Genomic DNA, 17749 nt, shown 5'->3' on the forward strand with positions numbered 1-17749 from the left:
GGCAGTCGAACCTATAATTTTCTGACACGAGGCCTAACGCGTTATTCATTATGCCACTGACCCTGCTATTATAGTGTTAAAAAAACGCGTTTTCTACGTCTGTTTAAAAATCACTAAAAAAGACAAAGGGCTTGTGTGTTGCGCTAAAATTCCGCTTCATTTCGAATGCAAATAAAAACCGTTTTGTTCCGTGAAATCATACATTTGTCACATCCTTCATACTATACTTCTCTCTTGTATTAGTAAAGCATTTTGATTTAAACTGAACAATATATTGTAACGCAACAAGGGCTCAGGCGGGCGCCGTCGCCGCATTAGGTCGGCCCCCCACCGTCGGGGGCTCGAACCCGGGACTCCCATGTCTCTCTGCAGCGACCCAGCCCGGTGAGCTAAAGAGAGATCTCCCCACAACCCACGGGCTGTGGTCCTGCTATCACAGGGAAGGGCAGTGACGTCACCTGCTCTGGTACACCGGCTCTTACACAGTGCCTGTCGGCCGTAAGCGTTACACTATGAAAGGTTTCATCTATACACTTACACATAATAAGTATACGAATAAATACTCGGAAGAAGCCGCAGCTCAGGTATTAGAGAGATTTAAAATCGGATCGGAGGATTTAGAGTCCAGACTGCAAACCAACAGCTGACACAGGTCTTTTATAGAACTGTTTTGATTTCCTCTACTTTGTCCCCGTGACATCATTGTCCTGCTCGCAGCCGAGCCCGACACACGTCTGGTTTCTGTCGCTGGGCGCACACCCTGCGGTCCATGCGGGTCCTGATACCCCAGTACAATGACGGGGACGCTAAACTGTAAACAGGTGCCGTCCTTCGGCTGAGACGTAAAACCAAGGTCCTGACTCTCTGTGATCATTCAGGAGAATGGTGGTGGTGGCGGGGAGTCCCCATTACCTGTAAAGCGCATTGAGTGGAGTATCCAGAACAGCGCTATATAAGTGTAAGCAATAATGATTATTATTATTATGTAAAATGCAATAAAAAATAAAACAAAATATCAAACTTTGATTCAAAATAGATTAATATAAAACTGATAAAGCTAATGCTTTTTTCAGGGCTATATCTACTTTTTTTTTAAAAAAGCGAAGTCTGTCGCGACTGAAAGTTAGAGAAGGTATACCAGCGGGTGCCTTCATATCGTGAGCGTCAGTCTCGCCCGTAGCTGCGAGAAGGTTAAAAGCGCACAAGTGATTTGTCTTTCGTCAAAGTAACTGCCGGAGCAGTAAGATGCAGAGCACAATCCAGCAGCTGTAGACGATGTTCGGGGAAGAGCTAATTCTGTTTTCAGCACAGGGAGTGAGAATGAGCTCAGTCCGGCTCCCAGCAGAATCCATCCTGGTTTGGTTACAGTGAGTCTGAGGCTCTTTGGATCGTAACATAAAAAAAACAATTGCTCACATCGTGTGACTTCCACGACAGGAAGGAAAGATATCACTTAAAAAAATCAGAACTGAAGATTTGGATCCGGGGCCTCATACTTATAAAATTATTAAAATAATAAATATCAAAATATCAGATTGTGTTTCTGCAAAATTTCGTGCACAGTACGCCATTTTTATCTAAAACAGTCACAACGAGGGCTTTACACGCAGTCTGGGGTATTTTCCCCTTTTATATTTTTGCCACTTTATATCGAACCTGTTATACTCCCAGAAGTGCACAGTAGCTTGTACTTTTCACCGCTGGTATAAACAGATGTGTGCCGTGTTTGCCTTTGTAAGCATTTGTTTAAAAAATAAGTTCACAATACGATAAAAACACAGAAAGCACAAACTTTATAATACAACGATACAAAATCAATACCAAATCATTATGCCAATTAAGTAACTATCCTTTGAAAACAGAGAACACCTTTATATCTACAAAAAACTTGACATTTGTATGTATTTTTGAATTACAAAACAGACAGTGTAGTCCCTTAATTCAAAGATCAGATCTTGGCAAAAAAAAGACAATCAGACGTGGGCTGAATTCGGAACAGGAGCCTTTGCTTTGTCGATGATTGAGCTTTTGATCAATGTCTGAATAAAACAGAGTCGCTTTTTTAACTCTTTGATTAAATTACATGAAAAGCACCTTTCTTCGAGCCGGAATCAAACCAGCGACCTAAGGATTCCCTGTTGACTCCACTACAGTCCTCTACTCTACCAACTGAGCTATCGAAGAGATGCTGTAGCATTGCTCTCTGGCACATACTGCCCAATGAAGTAAAATGTGAAACGGGATTTAAATCCCACTTCGACATCAAGTTTCCAACTCGTTTCCTTAGTCTCATTTACCTTGAATTTAAGCCACGAACCAGGATTCTACTGTATAAACTTCCAGGGATATTACAAAATGTTTGATGGGGCATCAATCATTCCAGGCGGAAATTGATTCCTTTTTTTTCTCGAGGGATCATATTAAACATTTCATTAGTATCGAGAGGAGGATCACCATGAGACACAAAACAAACAGTTTCTTTCTGTCTTTATTAGAAAGTAGCGATTGTGCTACATTAATAATATTTTCATGGAAATAAAGAAGTTGTAAATTTTAAAAATTTATATTTGAATCGAAATGTGGTTTTGAGTTAAATATTAGCGTGTTCATGTAATTAGTTTGTGTTTGTCATTACTATATATATTGCCATGTTACTAGAATTTGTAACTGAAGTTTACTAGTTGTGTTTTTTATGATGATTTGACATTTGAATACAATATTGTATATAATGTATAATTTGAACTACATATTGTCCAGGTGTGAATAATTGTATATTTTAAGAATACATTTCTAAAACAAATCATTGGCTTTATTTACTAGTTTCTACACCTATAAAAATCTTTCTTTGATGTATAATAGACATCAAAGAAAGATGTCTATTATACATCAAAGATGAGCAGTGTGTGTCGTGTTCACAGCTGATAACTAGAAGATGTCTGGAAGAGGCAAAGGCGGAAAGGGACTCGGGAAAGGAGGTGCTAAGCGTCACCGTAAGGTTCTCCGCGACAACATCCAGGGAATCACCAAGCCCGCAATCCGCCGCCTGGCTCGCCGTGGGGGAGTGAAGCGGATCTCCAGGCTGAACTACGAGGAGACCCGCGGGGTGCTGAAGGTGTTCCTGGAGAACGTCACCTACACCGAGCACGCCAAGCACGCCAAGAGGAATACCGTCACTGCCATGGACGTGGTGTACGCGCTGAAGCGCCATGGCCGCACCCTGTACGGCTTCGGAGGCTAAACAGGAGCGGAGCTTCACTACTGGACCCCGACGTATAAACCCAAGTGACCCAGTGACATTTGTCACTGCTGAGGTTGTTTTATGGGTCTATTTTCTATACCGTGCTGATCAATTGGAAATCAAATTGCAAAAAAGACCCGTTCCCACACCTAAGGTCAAATATTAGGAATCAAAACTGCTAGAGTGTATGGAAGCACACAGCTTTATCAAGATTTCCAAGTGCAAGATCTTTTTATTCATAAAAGACCCTATTTATGTTGTATGAGAAATATTAATATTAATACAGAATCTTTTTTCACCAAATAAATGGGCTTCCTGACTTCAGAAAGCCTTCTAGACAAATACTAAAAGAGCAAAAATTCAATTTGGTAAATGAAATGAAAACACATACCCTACCAAACCTTGAGTACAGGCCATTCAGGATGATAATACAAAACCATTTATAATTCAACAAATAAAACCTGTCAACTGGTAATCACCACTTATCATAAAAAAATAAGTAGCAATACACAGTAGGGGACTCTTGGGTGCAAGTTAAATCCATGCAAGAAGGGGGTTTAGTGTTATATTTCCAAATCAGATATGCAAATGAGAGATCTGCCCCAGCCACTCCCAAAGCTCCCTTGGTCTGGAATGGAGCTGCTCCCCTCTTCTAGTTATTCACACTGGAGTTAGGTTACATATTAGCACATTTCATCTAACAGTTGCTGCAAAAACAAAAATGTAAACAAATGACCTGGAATGTGACCACACCTATTAGAATGTAGTTCAACAGATAACTTGTAAACCTTGTCATAAGATTTTTTTTGTTCTACAAAATATACTTTATTCCGCAAAAAAAAACATCTCAAAAGGAACATCTCACACATATTAGCACTCCATGTAATAAAAAACAACGGCGGAACGGAGATTGATTGTTCGTTATCAATCTTTGCAAGTGGGGGCGGATTTGCGCAATTAAGAGAGTCCCTCCAAACCTACCACTTGCTATTGTCCTTTAATCCCTGTATAGGGCCCAAAGTCCTTTCCAGCGCTCCCTCGCCGTGGGGAGACCCCATTTGGTGACGTGGTGCTTCGTCTTCCTCCTGAGGTCCGCCAGGATCCTCTCCTCCAGCTCCCTCGCCCCCCACTTTATGTTGTGCCGGATGAGAGTGTTCCTCGCCTTCCACAGTCCTTGTTTTGTGAGGGACAGCAGCAGCCCCCGCAGGTCCTGTGTCCCCTTGTCCAGTCCGGTGGGTGCCAGCCCCCAGCAGAATGTACTGGTAACTGAGCACTGCATCCGTTCCCAGGAGTTGCATAATGTTGTCCATTCTGCCCCACACTGCCTTGGCGAAGAGGCAGCTCCAGAACACGTGCTCCTGAGTCTCCTCGACAAAACACGCGTACCGGGGGCAATGCGGATTCCTGGAGATCGAGTGTCTGTAGAGGACCTTTCTGGTAGCCAGTCTCTTGTGTACAGCCATCCAGTTGAGGTCCTTCAGTTGGTTTCCAAGTTCTTTGGGCTGCGTCCTTTCCCAGACTTGTCTTTGTACAAGTCTCTGTGGTTGGTGCAGAGCTCTGGCTGTCTCGTGGCCTCGTACCTCCTGCTCCACTTGACAGCGCGGATGTAGAACTCCGGTCGCCTTCTGCCTTGGGCCCAGTGTTTGACCACTGGACCAAGTGCCTCATTGGGACGGAGAGCCACAGCCTGACAAAGTACTCGTACTTGTGGCCGATGGGCTCCCGCTGCGCCCGACAGAAGTTGCAGAAAAAGATGCAGTCGAGTTTCAGGGGGAAATGTGGGACATCTCGACCCCCTTTCTCGATCGGCTGACACATCCGGTTTCTCGTGATGTACTCGTACTTGCCGCCCCAGACGAAGCCAAAGATCATCCCTTGCAGCTCTCGTCTGAGTCTGGCCAGCAGCGGGTACACCGCAGACCCTGCATCGCATTCACCTTGGCGATCCTCTCGGTCCAGTTGATGGTCTCGTTGTCCTAGCTCTTGAAGGAAACCCCCAGTATTTTGAGAGGCTCCGTGCAGAGCTCGAGACCCTCCGGCTCCGTCGTCCTGTGCTTTCAGGGCCCGGAGAACTTCAGTTTGCTCTTTCGGCGGTTGAGCTTCGACCCCAAGGCTCTGGAGTATTGCTCCATGACCTGCAGGGCTCTTCTTAGCCCCCTGTCCGACCTCAGGAACAGCATCGTGTCGTCAGCGTGCTGGGAGATCTTCAGGGCTTCCCCCGCACCTCCCGGTATCTCCAGGCGGTTGATGACAGGGTCCCGTCTCACCGCCTCTGCTAGGGGCTCTGTGAAAAGAACATAGAGAAGGGGTGAAAGGGAGCAGCCTTGTCATACTCCGGATTCCTGGGGAATGAAATCCCCCAGGTTTCCTTTCACGTTGACTCTGCTGCCTATGTCAGAGTACAGTATATTAATCCAGTGGCTGAAACTCTCTCCGAAACCGAAGCGTTCCAGCACCCTAAACAGATAGCTATGGTTCACTCTGTCGAAGGCTTTCTCCTGGTCCAGTCATGGGCATATTCCGGTCCTCGCCCCAGGCGCTGGTGTCTCTGGTCAGCTGGAGGTTCCAGCTGACGGATCGCCCTTCCACCCACATGTCTGGTTGCTGTGGATGATGTGGGGAAGGGCGGTTCTCAGTCTGGCGGTCAGAAGCTTGGACGGGATCTTTACGTCCATGCAGAGCATCGTGATCGGCTTCCAGTTTTTGAGGTCGTCGGCATCTCCTCCCTTAAAGAGCAGGGAGATGACGCCCTTCCTCATGGTGTTTCCGAGTTTCCCCCGCGGAAGATCTCCTGCACCACTTCCACCAGATCTGCCACCAGGGTGTCCCAGAAGCATGTGTAGAATTTCTTGGGGAGTCCATCCGGTCCCGGCACCTTGCCATTCTCCATGGACAAGAGCGCAGCCTTCAGCTCCTCGGCCGTGATTGGACCCTCCAAGTCCTCCCTCACCTCCTCTGGTACTCGTGCCTTCAGCCCCTCCAGAAAAGCATCACCTGCCTTCACCTCTGTCTGCTTTTCTGAAAAGAGCTCCTTGTAGAAAGTGGTGGTCGCTTCTACCTTGTCACTCTCGTCCAGCACTTCCTCTCCATCTCCCCGTCTCAGGCTGTAGATCACCCTCTTTTTCTGGGCTTCTCGGACCTGATTGAAGAAATAAGAGGAACAGGTTTCATTATTTTCATAATGCTCCCTTTGTGCCTTGACCAGGAAAGCCTTGGCTTTCTTGGTGTGCAGCTTGCGGATCCTTTCCTTCAGGTCCCATGCCCAGGCTGAATTGAAGGCTCCTCCCCTGTTAGCCAAGCTGTACTCCTCCTCTAGTTGTTTCGGGAGTTGCGCAGCTTCCTTCCTCTCCCTGGCCACCTTCCGTCTGCAGTACGTCTGCGCCAGCGTTCGGGTCCTGTCCTTCATGAACTCCCACCATTCCACCACGGAGCTGTAGCCATCCTTCATGTCGACCCAGCTTGCGTAGTCTTTACTGAACAGTGCCCTGAAGTCGTCTTCCTCCAATATCTCCCGGTTCAGCTTCCAATACCGACGACCGAATGCCGGCAGGTTGGTGTTAGCCACCACTGTCACGCACTCATGGTCGGAATACCACTCCGGGGACACCGTCGCCGACTCCAGGGAGCAGGTCGTGTGCAGAAAGATGTAGTCCAAGGCGGCTGCACACTCCCCGGGAGTTTTTCCCGTCGTTAGGGCGGCACCGTCTGAAACCGTCTACCAGGGAGAACTGCTTGAGTAGCGACTCCAGCTCTGCTGAGCTAGCGTCGCTCCCCTTCTCCCGGTCGACTTTGAAGTCCCCGCCAAGCACCACCTGTCTGTTGGTGGTGCAGCAGCTGGCCAGGTCAGCAAACACTTCCTTCCGGAGAGAGGGTTCCATCGGAGCATAGACGTTAATTGCTCTCAATTTCTGCCCCCTCCAGTCGATGTCTGCGACCAGGATCCGGCCCTGCACCACCGAGAAGGAGGAAACCAGCGTCATCTCTGGGTTTCCGAGGAGGATTCCCACTCCGGAAGAATGGACCCCTCCTACGCTCCAGCAAGATTCTCCCTTCGTCCATTCCCTGCTGAATGTCAGCTTGTCGCTTTCATCCTTCAGGTGGACCTCCTGTAAGAAACAAACTGAGAAAGACTTTGAGGCCAGATCATGAAAGACTCCCCGTCTTTTCACCGGGTCTCTTAGCCCTCTCACGTTAGTTGTTAGAAAGATAAGTTTCACAGTCATGATTAAACAAGTGAAAGTTGAACCTCCTCTCTTTGTGCTTACAGTGGGGAAAACTTGGGATTCTACATCTGGGCACTGTTTAGCCTAGATGTAACTCCTCTTGTTTGGGTCCTGGGGGGAATATGCTGGGCTCCCTCCAGGTCTCGCTGGGGACTGAAAGGTAAACATGCTGGACAGGTCCAGCCCTACCATCAGTCCCGGCTCCAGGGCGGCTTCAAAGTAATCCTCGTCTTCCTTGAGGATACTCTCCACCACCATTTCGGGAAGGCTTTTTTCTTCCCTTTCTCCAGGAGTTTCGGGGACCTCCAGTTGCTCCTGGGCCTTGGGGGAGGGGGGCTCCACTTCCTGGGCTGCCTCTTCCTGTTGTCCCTGGGCCTCGGGGGAGGGGGTAACCTCTTCCTGGGCTGCCTTTTCCTGTTGTCCCTGGGCCTCGGGGGAGGGGGTAACCTCTTCCTGGGCTGCCTCCTCCTGTTGTCCGTGGGCCCTGGGGGGGGAGGGTTTCCATTTCCTGGGCTGCCTCCTCCGGTTGTTCCTGGGCCTCGGGGGAAGAAAGTTCCGTTTCCTCTAGGAGGAGGAAACAGTTCTCCCTTACCACTCTTTTCTTTTGTCCTTCTGAAGGTGGATCCTCTTTCCCTTCTTGCTGGGAGTTATCCAGGGCCCTTCCTCCGGTCAGCCATTTTGTCCGTTGTCCTGGCGGCCATCTTGAGGCACTGGTGCGGCTGGGGGTGTGGCCTTGGCAGTTTCGGTTCTCTGCGGGGGAGGTGCAGGTTCTTTGTTCTCACCTCTCTCCCTTTGTCTTGAGACCGGTTTCTGCCGGTCGGCTTCCACCACCTGCGCAAAGGAAGGTTTGCTTACCTTGCATTAGTGAAGGAGGTGTCCCTCGGCGCCGCATCCATCGCACTTTTTGGCTGCCCGGCAGGTTTTTGCCAGGTGCCCCTCTTTGTTACAGTTGTGACATCTGACGATGTCACACGTGTTCTCTTTGTGGCTGGACTGTCTGCACTTCTTGCAGACATCCGGCATCCTGGGGTAGTAAAGCTACCCCCTGTCGGCTCCGATGTTGAAGTGGGCCGGGGGGTGCTGGAAACCGTCTACGCCCTCTAGGTCCTCTTTCAGGAGGACTCGGTACAGGTGTTTGCTGTACCAGACGCCACAACTGTCCCTGATCTCCGTCGGTTTGTCCACCACAGTTACATACCTCCCTAGGTACGCTGTTACCAGTTCCATTGGTACGTAGGGGTTGTATGTGAGGACTGTGATGGTCCTCTGGTTTGTCTTCCTCATAGGCTCCGGCCTGAAATCAGAGAAGCCGGGGTGCTTACCTTTTTCATTTGATCATTTTCGTTGCCTTTTCATATGAGGCGTCCGTGGCCATGTAGGCCTCCATGTATCTCTCTGCCTTGTTGTCTTGCAGGCAGTAGAGATCTCCGGCCACCAACTGCAGGATCCCTCTTAGGAAGGTAATGAAAAAGGATTTCGCAGTTAGCATCGTCTCTGTTTTCTTGGTCCAGTGGAACCGGATCAGTGTCTTCTTGTCTGCCATCTGGAAAGGAGAAAAAAGAAAAAAGGAGAGAAAGAGAGAGAGCAAGGTCCTGTGGAGAGGAGGGTTTAGCTGCTAAAGGAGCAGTGAGGGAGCCCTGGCCTTTGTCCTTGTGGGCAAAGCCCAGCTAGGTGCAGGCGCAGGAGGAGAGAGAGAGAGGGAGAACATTGCTGCCGGATCCCTCCCAGCTCAGCTGCTGCTTGGCCTTAACCCCCTAGGCTCAACCTAGGGCGATACCAGCTCAAGCGCTCTTCAGGATCTTCGATCGCCTTCTAGAACTTTGGAAAGACAAGAACTGCGGGCATGCCACTTGAACTTGATCTTAGCCAAAAGGCCGATAAAATTGGATTCCAGCTCACTGGCCCTGCAAAACTTAGTTCAAGACTTTAAACTCTCAGACACATATAGATGTATATATCCCACAACAGCAGGATATACATGGTCAGGGAGGAATAGCAGCTCCAGAATTGACTATTGCTTTGTCTCAGAGAGAGAGTGAAAGTTGTTGGGGTCACTCTTCAGCCTGTCTTCTTCTCAGATCATCAGGCTTTAGGTACGCTGGGCAAACGTTCCGAGGTCAAATTCTTCCAGCACGGGGTACCTTTAAAGCGGAGACGACGGCACCGAAATTTTTTGGCGCGCCTTCTCTTTAAAGCCCTGGCCAAATATGAAGACAGTACGTACAGTTATAATTCAAACGGAATTAAAAACTACACATCCCAGTAACCATGGTGGTGCTTGTGATCATTGCGTTTAACCAACGAAACAGGGCGAAAAATCAGTCACATGACTTTGGGGCAGAGTTTCGAAAGCTTAACCTATCAGCAACAAAGCGAAATTTACACGATAGGCTACCTCAAACTGTCAGTTACACGACTGCGTATGTCGCTTTAGCCACTCCTATTTGGCATTTTAGTTATGGAGGCGAGAAGACGCCCCCCCCCCCCCTCTCTGGGTGCCTGATTTGCCGCCATCTTTAACCGCTTCGTGTCCAAATCGCAGTAGCTACGCATACGAAATAACGTTCATCCCAGCTACAAAACATATATATTTTTGTGGTAAGAGGGAGCAAAACATCAGTATTTACTGCTTTTAATTAGTGTACGATTTATAGTTGAAATCTGAGCCTAAATATAAAGTTAAAATCTCGACAAAGCAATGTAGGAAATACAGAGAAAATAAATCCTTTCTGACATCTAAAATCAGTTTCGATCAAGGTCTCTAAAACAAACAAGAAAAGAGGATTTTCGGAGGGCAATTACGCTGTATTTATAGAGAATAAGTGATTTATGAGCAATCTAATTTCTTGTTCGTTTAAAACAGTGAAATGTCAGCTGCAAAAGATCGCACCAGAAACAGCACTCTCTCTGCCTGTCATAGACGTTCAGGAAAGGCTGAATGAAGTCATGGTGATCAATAATAACAGTTGTAGGACAAGAAACAAAAGATAGTGAAAACTTAAGATTTTTAAGGCTAAAACTCAAATTCATTCTACAAATTAAGGCAAATGAAAATTCAGGACGTGAAAGTGCTAGAGGTGTAAAAAAATACAAAAATGCACATGAGCAAAACGTTTTAGAAATGGAGCAAACAGAATAAAAGCCATGCCTATAGTGCAGAAGAGGGATGCAGGAACACTTGCTTAGATATACAGAAAAATCACAAAAAGGTGTATGTTACAAAAGAACATGTAAACATGTACATCAATTTCCCTTCGCGATCAATAGTCTTATCTATAAACATGAAACAGAGTGAGGAATCAGAAATTAGCATGCATAAAAAACAGCAATTCTGTCAGTGAGCCCTAAATGAATTAATAGCAACTATGGTTTCATGGAGGGCTTCTCAGATAGTTGGGCATTTAGGTAAACTGCCAGGTGAAAGGACTTGTAAACATATTTTGTTAAAGCAAGTCAGTTTTTTCCGCAACACATAAAAGACATTTTTCCAAGAAAGTTTAGCCTTTGTCACTAATGAAACCACTAAATAAAGACATAAATATAGAAATCTTAAGATTTGTTTTATTTAATGTTGGTAGCAGGATGAACTGTCAGGTTGAGCTAAGTGTATATTTTGTCGCAGAGTTGCTATAAGATGTTAACAGTGAAAAGGGTATTTAGAAATGAGTTATTTCAAGATGAAAATTTTCAGAATAATTGCAAATCTAGCAGGATAGAGAAAGCACAGAAAACTGGCAGTTAGATTGATCAGATTAGTATGAAAAGTCATTTAGCAAAGGGAATGAGAAGAGTGACAAACTAGTATACTTTAGATCTTTTTTTCTGAACCAGGGAAAATCTGATCATGTTTCCCTATAACAATAATAAAAAAACTTTATTTTATATATTACCATTAAAGGTGGCATCTCAAAGCAATACAGTAGATGTAAAAACAGATAAAAGGACCTCAGATTACAAAGTAAATACATATAAGAAAGACAAGCAGTTAGAGGTGCTACCAAAATTAGAAAATGAAGCAGATACAGACACTAAGTCTTCTGAAAAGAAAGGTTCTGAGGTTAGATTTAAATGCACTCAGGGTACGTGACTGATATCACTGGGAATACAAATTGAGAGCTCTGGGGTGCAGCTAGAGAAGACCCTGTCACCCACAGAATGTAGATGTTCTTGAGGACAGCTAGAAGACCAGAGTCAAAAGGACAAAGGTGGGGGAGTAGACAGATAATAAGCCATATACTGTAGGTACAGAATGAGGATGAGGAATTTGAAGTTGACTCGAAACCTGATAGGTAACCAGTGCAAGGACTTGAAAACAGGTGTAATGCATCCCTGATAGGATTCTTGCTGTCATATTCTGAACATATTGAAGATTGCTCAGTGTGGATTTAATTTCCCCAGTGAACAGGATGTGCATTTATTAATTCTAGGAAAAAAAGCCTTTCTTAATTTCTCTAGTTCTTAGTTTCTCTAGTTCCCTTTAAAATAAACTATTATCCCACAATGCAGAGTATTAAATGGCCAGTATTTACACATGATATTTGTGATTTAAAGAAATTAACACAAGCAGCTTTTGGGGATTTAAGTGTTGGCTGAGTTATTGCAGAATAAAAGACTAGAGATGTTGGTAAGAAGAAGATAATTTTGGGAAAGCTAAGGAATACACTGATAACAAGAACACTTCCTAATGGGGTTAGGCATACTTTTGATGAAGAGGATGAAGTTAACAGACTGTATGTTTACATAGATACTGAAATGAGGATTGTATTTTAGATTTTGTGCAGTTACTAGTATTGAACTGTGTGTTGGATGCACATGAATTGAAGGAATTGGCAAACATAGCTGATGCGGATCCACAGAGCCAGCATATTAAGATGTTTTTAATTAGAGGTAATTTGTTTAAATAACTAGGTATGGATACTGATGTGCAAGAGAGGTGAAAGGCCAGCACTATAAAATATTTTATTCTCAGTGAGATGCTGCCATTTCATAGTGGGTTTCTAACACTGTGTATAGTTCCATCTATTTCTAATCTCTTTATCCAGTACAGAGGATTTGGAGCCTATCCCAGTAAGCAACGGACACAAGGCAGAATACACCCTGGACATAGCGCCAGTCCATCACAGGACAGACAGACACAAACACACACACACCAGGGCCAGTTTTCCCATAAACCAATTAACTTACCAGTATGTTTTGGAGTGCGAGAGGGAGTCATATCACACATATGGAGAAAAACCATGTAACCCAGAGAGAACATGCAAACACCACACACACAGGATGGGAGGAATTGAATCTAGGACCCCAGTGCTCCAAGATAGCAATGCTAACCACTTTGCCACCATTATAAATGGATGGATATCTTAGTTATCTTTCTAGTTCACAGGTTTGCATGCATAATTTAATTTTGAAAGGCGCTGAGACATCAAGTACTACTGTTGTATTTATGAAAAAGAAACAAAACAAAAAGCATACTAACAACTGTGCCATCCTACTCTTTAGTTAATACAATTTATAATTTATAAACAGTTAACATTGTTAGCAAAATATTTTGAATTATATTTAACCCTATTTCTTCTTTAGTTTTGTATTTAACTTATTATATGATATATGACTTATTAGTCAGATTTAATGTATATTTGAACAATGAAAATATATTTTTACAAGATGCGGGGGAAAGTGCAACAACTTATTACAGTGCTAAATTTAATATTGATTGCTAATAGTTTATGCTAACACCTAACTTTCTTAATTAGGTGTAATTAAAACAGTGAACTAAGTGTAACATACCATTCAGAAATACAATCGAGAATAGTTTTGTGGTGTTTGTATGGATGAAACGTTTCTAAAATGTATAACATAACAAAAATAAAGACGAATGTAATCTGTAATCTTTCCAATTGTAATGTCATTAGACAGAACAAGAAGTTTCTGCTTTGTCTAAGGATGGTATCAAAAAGTAGTCTAGGTGGTGAGAAAGCTGTGCTTGATAATTAAGTTACTTAAAAGTAAAAAGAGATGCTTCATATTGCTTGATTAATTTTAAAAACTAAGTTATAAATGCAGACGCGATCGCTGCCATAAGCGCTCCAGGCAGTAGAACGTTCGTTCTGTGCTGCTGAGCTCCGCGCCTCCTCCCTCTCTCTGTGCCGCGCCCCTCTCTGACGGAGCGCAGTGGGCGGTACGCTATTTTCAGAGCCTCTGATTGGGAAAAAAAGACCTGCTGATGAGTTTCACACAACAGGAAGAGAAAAGAATGGGATTTTTTCTCTTCGAAACGTGTGTTGTCTTTATGAAATTCGTGAATTTTAAACGTTTAATTAAGAAGTAAAAACCTTACAGCGTACACAGAGATTCTGAGCTGATCACGAGGAAGAAAAATCACCCATTTTTCGCGCATAAAAAGTGGTTTTTAACTCTCGAAACCCATTTTTATAGGTTTTAAAGTCGTGCAATGTCTAAGTTGAGCAGGAACACATCATTATATCTCGTTTTTTATTTCTTTTTTAAAAATTTTAAAAATCGTTTGCCCAGCCTACTTTAGGGTGTAGAGTGGAACTCAAGGGCGGGACTGTCTTTGGCCCAGGCCTCTGGAAACTCAACACAAAGCTGCTAGAGAACGAGGGGGTAGTATCCCGCTACAAGGAGAAACTATCACAGTGGCTGTCCTTGCAGTGTCTGTATGGGTCAGTAGGAGAGTGGTGGGAGGAGGTGAAGGTGAGGACAAAGGCCTTTTTCATGGCTGAGGGAAGGAAGGCTGCTGCCAGACGGAGAGGAGTGCTAGCCAGGAAACAGAGGCAGCTGCAGCGTCTCTACACGATGCTGCACAGTGGCTTCGATGTGCTCGAGGATATCACCCTCTTAAAAAAGGACATCCGGAGCATAGCGAAAGAAAGTAGTCGAGGAGTGCTGTTAAGAAGCAGAGTGCAGTTCTTGGAAGAAAATGAGAAGTGTACTCGCTTCTTTTTCAGGAAAGTGGTAGGCTCCAAGTCTGTCATGGAAAGTGTAGTTGATGAGGAGGGACGAGAGAGAACAGAGCCGAGTGCTATCCTCTCCTGCACCGAGGCCTTCTACTCAAGACTGTACAGCTCTACAGAGGTAAAGGATGAAGAAATTCATTTTTTTAAATCAAAGTTAGAAAACGTTTTGAGTGAAGAAGATAAGGAAGTACTTGAGAGGAATTTGACAGTAGAAATGCTGAGACAGGCTATGGAGAGCTTACAAAAGGGGAAAACTCCGGGTGCTGACGGGCTCCCTAAAGACTTTTACTGCACCTTTTGGGATCTGCTTCAGGATCCGCTACTGCTCCTATTCGAGGAAAGCTATAAGACAGAATTGCTGCCTGACTCCTTAAGAGAAGGCACTATCTCTCTCTTGTTTAAGAAAGGAGCAAAGAATGACATAAAGAACTGGAGACCCTTCAACCTGTTAGGCATGGACACTAAGATCCTGTCCAAAGCCCTTTTCCTGCTCCTACAAAATGTAGTGGCCTCACTGGTAGGGAAAGAACAGACTTGTGGGATAGCAGGATGCCTGATGAGCGACAACCTGGCCTTGTTGAGGGATGTCTGTCTGTACTCAGAGGATCGCTCCCTCCCTCTGTGCATTTTAGGTGTAGACCTAGAAAAGGCCTTTGACCGCCTAAACCGGCAGTACTTAACATCGGTACTTGAGCACATGAAGTTTGGCCCCATCATGAGAAAGTGGATTAACCTGCTGTACACAGGTAGCAACAGCAGAGTAATGGTTTATGGCAATAGATCAGGCCCCTTTGAAGTCTGTTCAGGGGTGAGGCAGGGCTGCCCATTACCCCCCTTGTTATTCGTTTTGGCTATGGAGCCCTTAGCCTGTGCCTTGCGCCAGGATCAGGCCATTAATGGGATACCAGTGCCTGGAAGTGGGGCAGGAGAGGTAAAGACATCTCTATACATGGATGATGTCACCCTGCTCCTCTCTGGCAATGCCTCAATTAGCAGAGCTCTGCAGTGCTGTGATCGTTTCTCTTTGGCTTCCTCTGCAAAAATTAACAAATCTAAGAGTGAGATTTTTTATCAGAACTGGAGGGAGCCAAAAGAAGGACATGATCTCAGGCTGCAAGAGAAGAGAATTAAGGTCCTGGGGGTGTATTTTGGAGAAGAGATGGGAACAGTAAATTGGCAGAACAAATTGCCAATCTTAAACAAAAAACTGATGCAATGGAAGGACCGAGACCTCACTAGACAGGGAAGGTGCTGGTCATCAAAGCTGAGCTCTTGCCTGTCTTGAATTTTCTGGCTTCTACCTTCCCAATCCCACACCGTGTTGCGGCGGTGCTGAGGAGATTGATGTTTCAATTTCTATGGGGTGGGAAGCAGGAAAGACTCAGAAAGGAAATACTGTACAGGCCGCTACCCTCAGGGGGGAAGTCTGTCCCAGATGTTGCTACGAAGCTGCTGTCCATTTTCCTGGCCTCTGTGCTGTGCGTACCTGGACTTATTTTTCCAGGCTCTGGGTAGGTAGGGAGGTGTTCAGAGTGTGGGGTGTCAGACCCAAGCTGGATGTCCCACTCTCTGACACATGCCCCGCAATTTATGGGACAGTTAAAAGTTTTCTAAGATCTCTCCCAATTGGCCATATTCCCCTCCGAGATGTCAGCGTCCAAAAACTGGAAGATTTCGTTACACCCCTGTGGGCATTTTAACATCAGCCCAAACAAGGAAGGTGTGGAAACACACATCCTCTAAGTTTCTGTGTAACATTCACAGAGATTTAGCCTGGAGTGTCGTCCACCAGTGCTTACAGGTACGAACTTTCTTGAACCGTAGGGGCCTCACCCCCAGCCCTCGCTGCGTTAGGGTGGGCTGCGGCGAGGAGGAGACTGTGACCCATCTCCTGTGGTCCTGCTTTTTGCTAAGGCCTTCTGGGCACAGTTTGAAGATTGGTTGCAAGCTCTCTCGCCCCAATTTACCCTGACCGCTGCTTTCGTCAAACACGTCAGGAGGAAGTTTGACAGGATCTGGGCCGTGGTGAACAGTGGGAAAGACGCCCTGTGGAGAGTGAGGAACATGGGGCTGTTCAAAGGCATCGAGGTCCCAGTCAAGGCAGCAGGTAGCCTGGCCCTGTTCATCACCCGAGAGAACTATTACCTCAGAGATCTGTGGAGAGAAGGGAGGGAGGAAGCAGAAAATCTGGGGGAAATAGAGAGCATAGGTCAATATCTCAAGAAACTGTGAAAAACATTATCATGTTTAAGTAAAGAATGTGATTTGCACCAGCAAAAAATATATTGTTGCTATGTAACTGGTACCGTGTCAAAATGTAATGAGATGTGATCATATATACTGTTTTAAATATGTATATTAATGTAAAGCTTTCTAATTTGTGATGTCCTGTATTTTTTTGTGAAAAGAAAATAAAGTTCTTAAAAATCGAAATCGGTTCACCCAGAGCGAGACTCGGCCATTGCTGTGCTGACCCCTGCGAATTCCCCAAATGTGGGAATCTCGACTGCATAATTTCTGGTAGTGGGGGACTGCGTTCACGCTCTCCCCTGATGTGCTTGGTCCAATATCAGATACGGAAGAGTTACAACACCACGAGCTGCGATAGGATCCCAGTTCGAAAGGAGTCGATGCCACTGCTGGTTCCCGGTTTCTTTTAGTTAGAGGTCCGGAGAAGCATTTCAAGCTGGTTACACTACTCCTTCCGGACATTCATTCCCTTTTCAAAGTCAGTCGTTTTGCTGTAGTCTGCATTATTTAGGCTGATTATCGAGGTTAGCCTTTATTTGGTCATGGGGGCCTCGGTACTGTATGCTAATTCTCAAGGCAGTTTCACCCGTTTTCTGATTGCTAGGTTCTGTACCAGTGCAGACATGTCAAACAGTGAATGGCTGTACCTCTATTGGATCTGTGCTCAATGAATGAAATCAGTAATAAATGAATATATGTATAGTTATACGAAAAACAAGTGGTTTATCGACTCATCTTCATTTGCAGATTTAGAGGCAGCTTCGATATTCGTTTTACAAACGGGTTTTTTTTTATATGGGTCACACACATGCCATAGCAACAAAACACCTCTAGAGATGAGGCTATAGATCAACTTTCCATCCTCCAAATTTTCCTCCCAAAGTCTACGGCACCAATGGCAACCTCTGCTGGCTGAGAGAGTAAGAGCTTGCAGCACCTGGTATTCCCAGGTGGTCTCTCACCCAAGTACTAACCAGGCCCAACCATGCTTAGCTTCTGACATCAGACAAGATCGGGCACATTAAGGGTGGTGTGGCCGCAATCGAAAGCCATGGCGCCTG

General features: G+C 45.3%; 1 protein-coding gene, 2 non-coding genes and 1 pseudogene across 3 annotated transcripts; 1 reads left to right on the top strand and 3 right to left on the bottom strand.

Moving 5' to 3' along the window:
• Nucleotides 1-2096: 2096 nt before the first annotated feature.
• On the bottom strand, nucleotides 2097-2184 carry trnay-gua (transfer RNA tyrosine (anticodon GUA)). Its single transcript is given in 2 exon segments — nucleotides 2097-2132; nucleotides 2148-2184. It is a non-coding gene; the product is annotated as a tRNA-Tyr (tRNA).
• A 748-nt stretch (nucleotides 2185-2932) lies between these two features.
• LOC138242645 (histone H4-like) lies at nucleotides 2933-3238 on the top strand. Its single transcript, XM_069198196.1, has one exon. The coding sequence runs from the start codon at nucleotides 2933-2935 to the stop codon at nucleotides 3236-3238; it is 306 nt and encodes a 101-aa protein (XP_069054297.1).
• Nucleotides 3239-3544: 306 nt separating this feature from the next.
• On the bottom strand, nucleotides 3545-3600 carry LOC138243795 (U7 small nuclear RNA). Its single transcript, XR_011192413.1, has one exon. It is a non-coding gene; the product is annotated as a U7 small nuclear RNA (small nuclear RNA).
• Nucleotides 3601-17613: 14013 nt separating this feature from the next.
• Nucleotides 17614-17732, bottom strand: LOC138218917 (5S ribosomal RNA; annotated as a pseudogene).
• Nucleotides 17733-17749: the final 17 nt, after the last annotated feature.

The sequence above is a fragment of the Lepisosteus oculatus genome, chromosome 14, assembly GCF_040954835.1.
Source record: "Lepisosteus oculatus isolate fLepOcu1 chromosome 14, fLepOcu1.hap2, whole genome shotgun sequence".
NCBI lineage: Eukaryota > Metazoa > Chordata > Actinopteri > Semionotiformes > Lepisosteidae > Lepisosteus > Lepisosteus oculatus.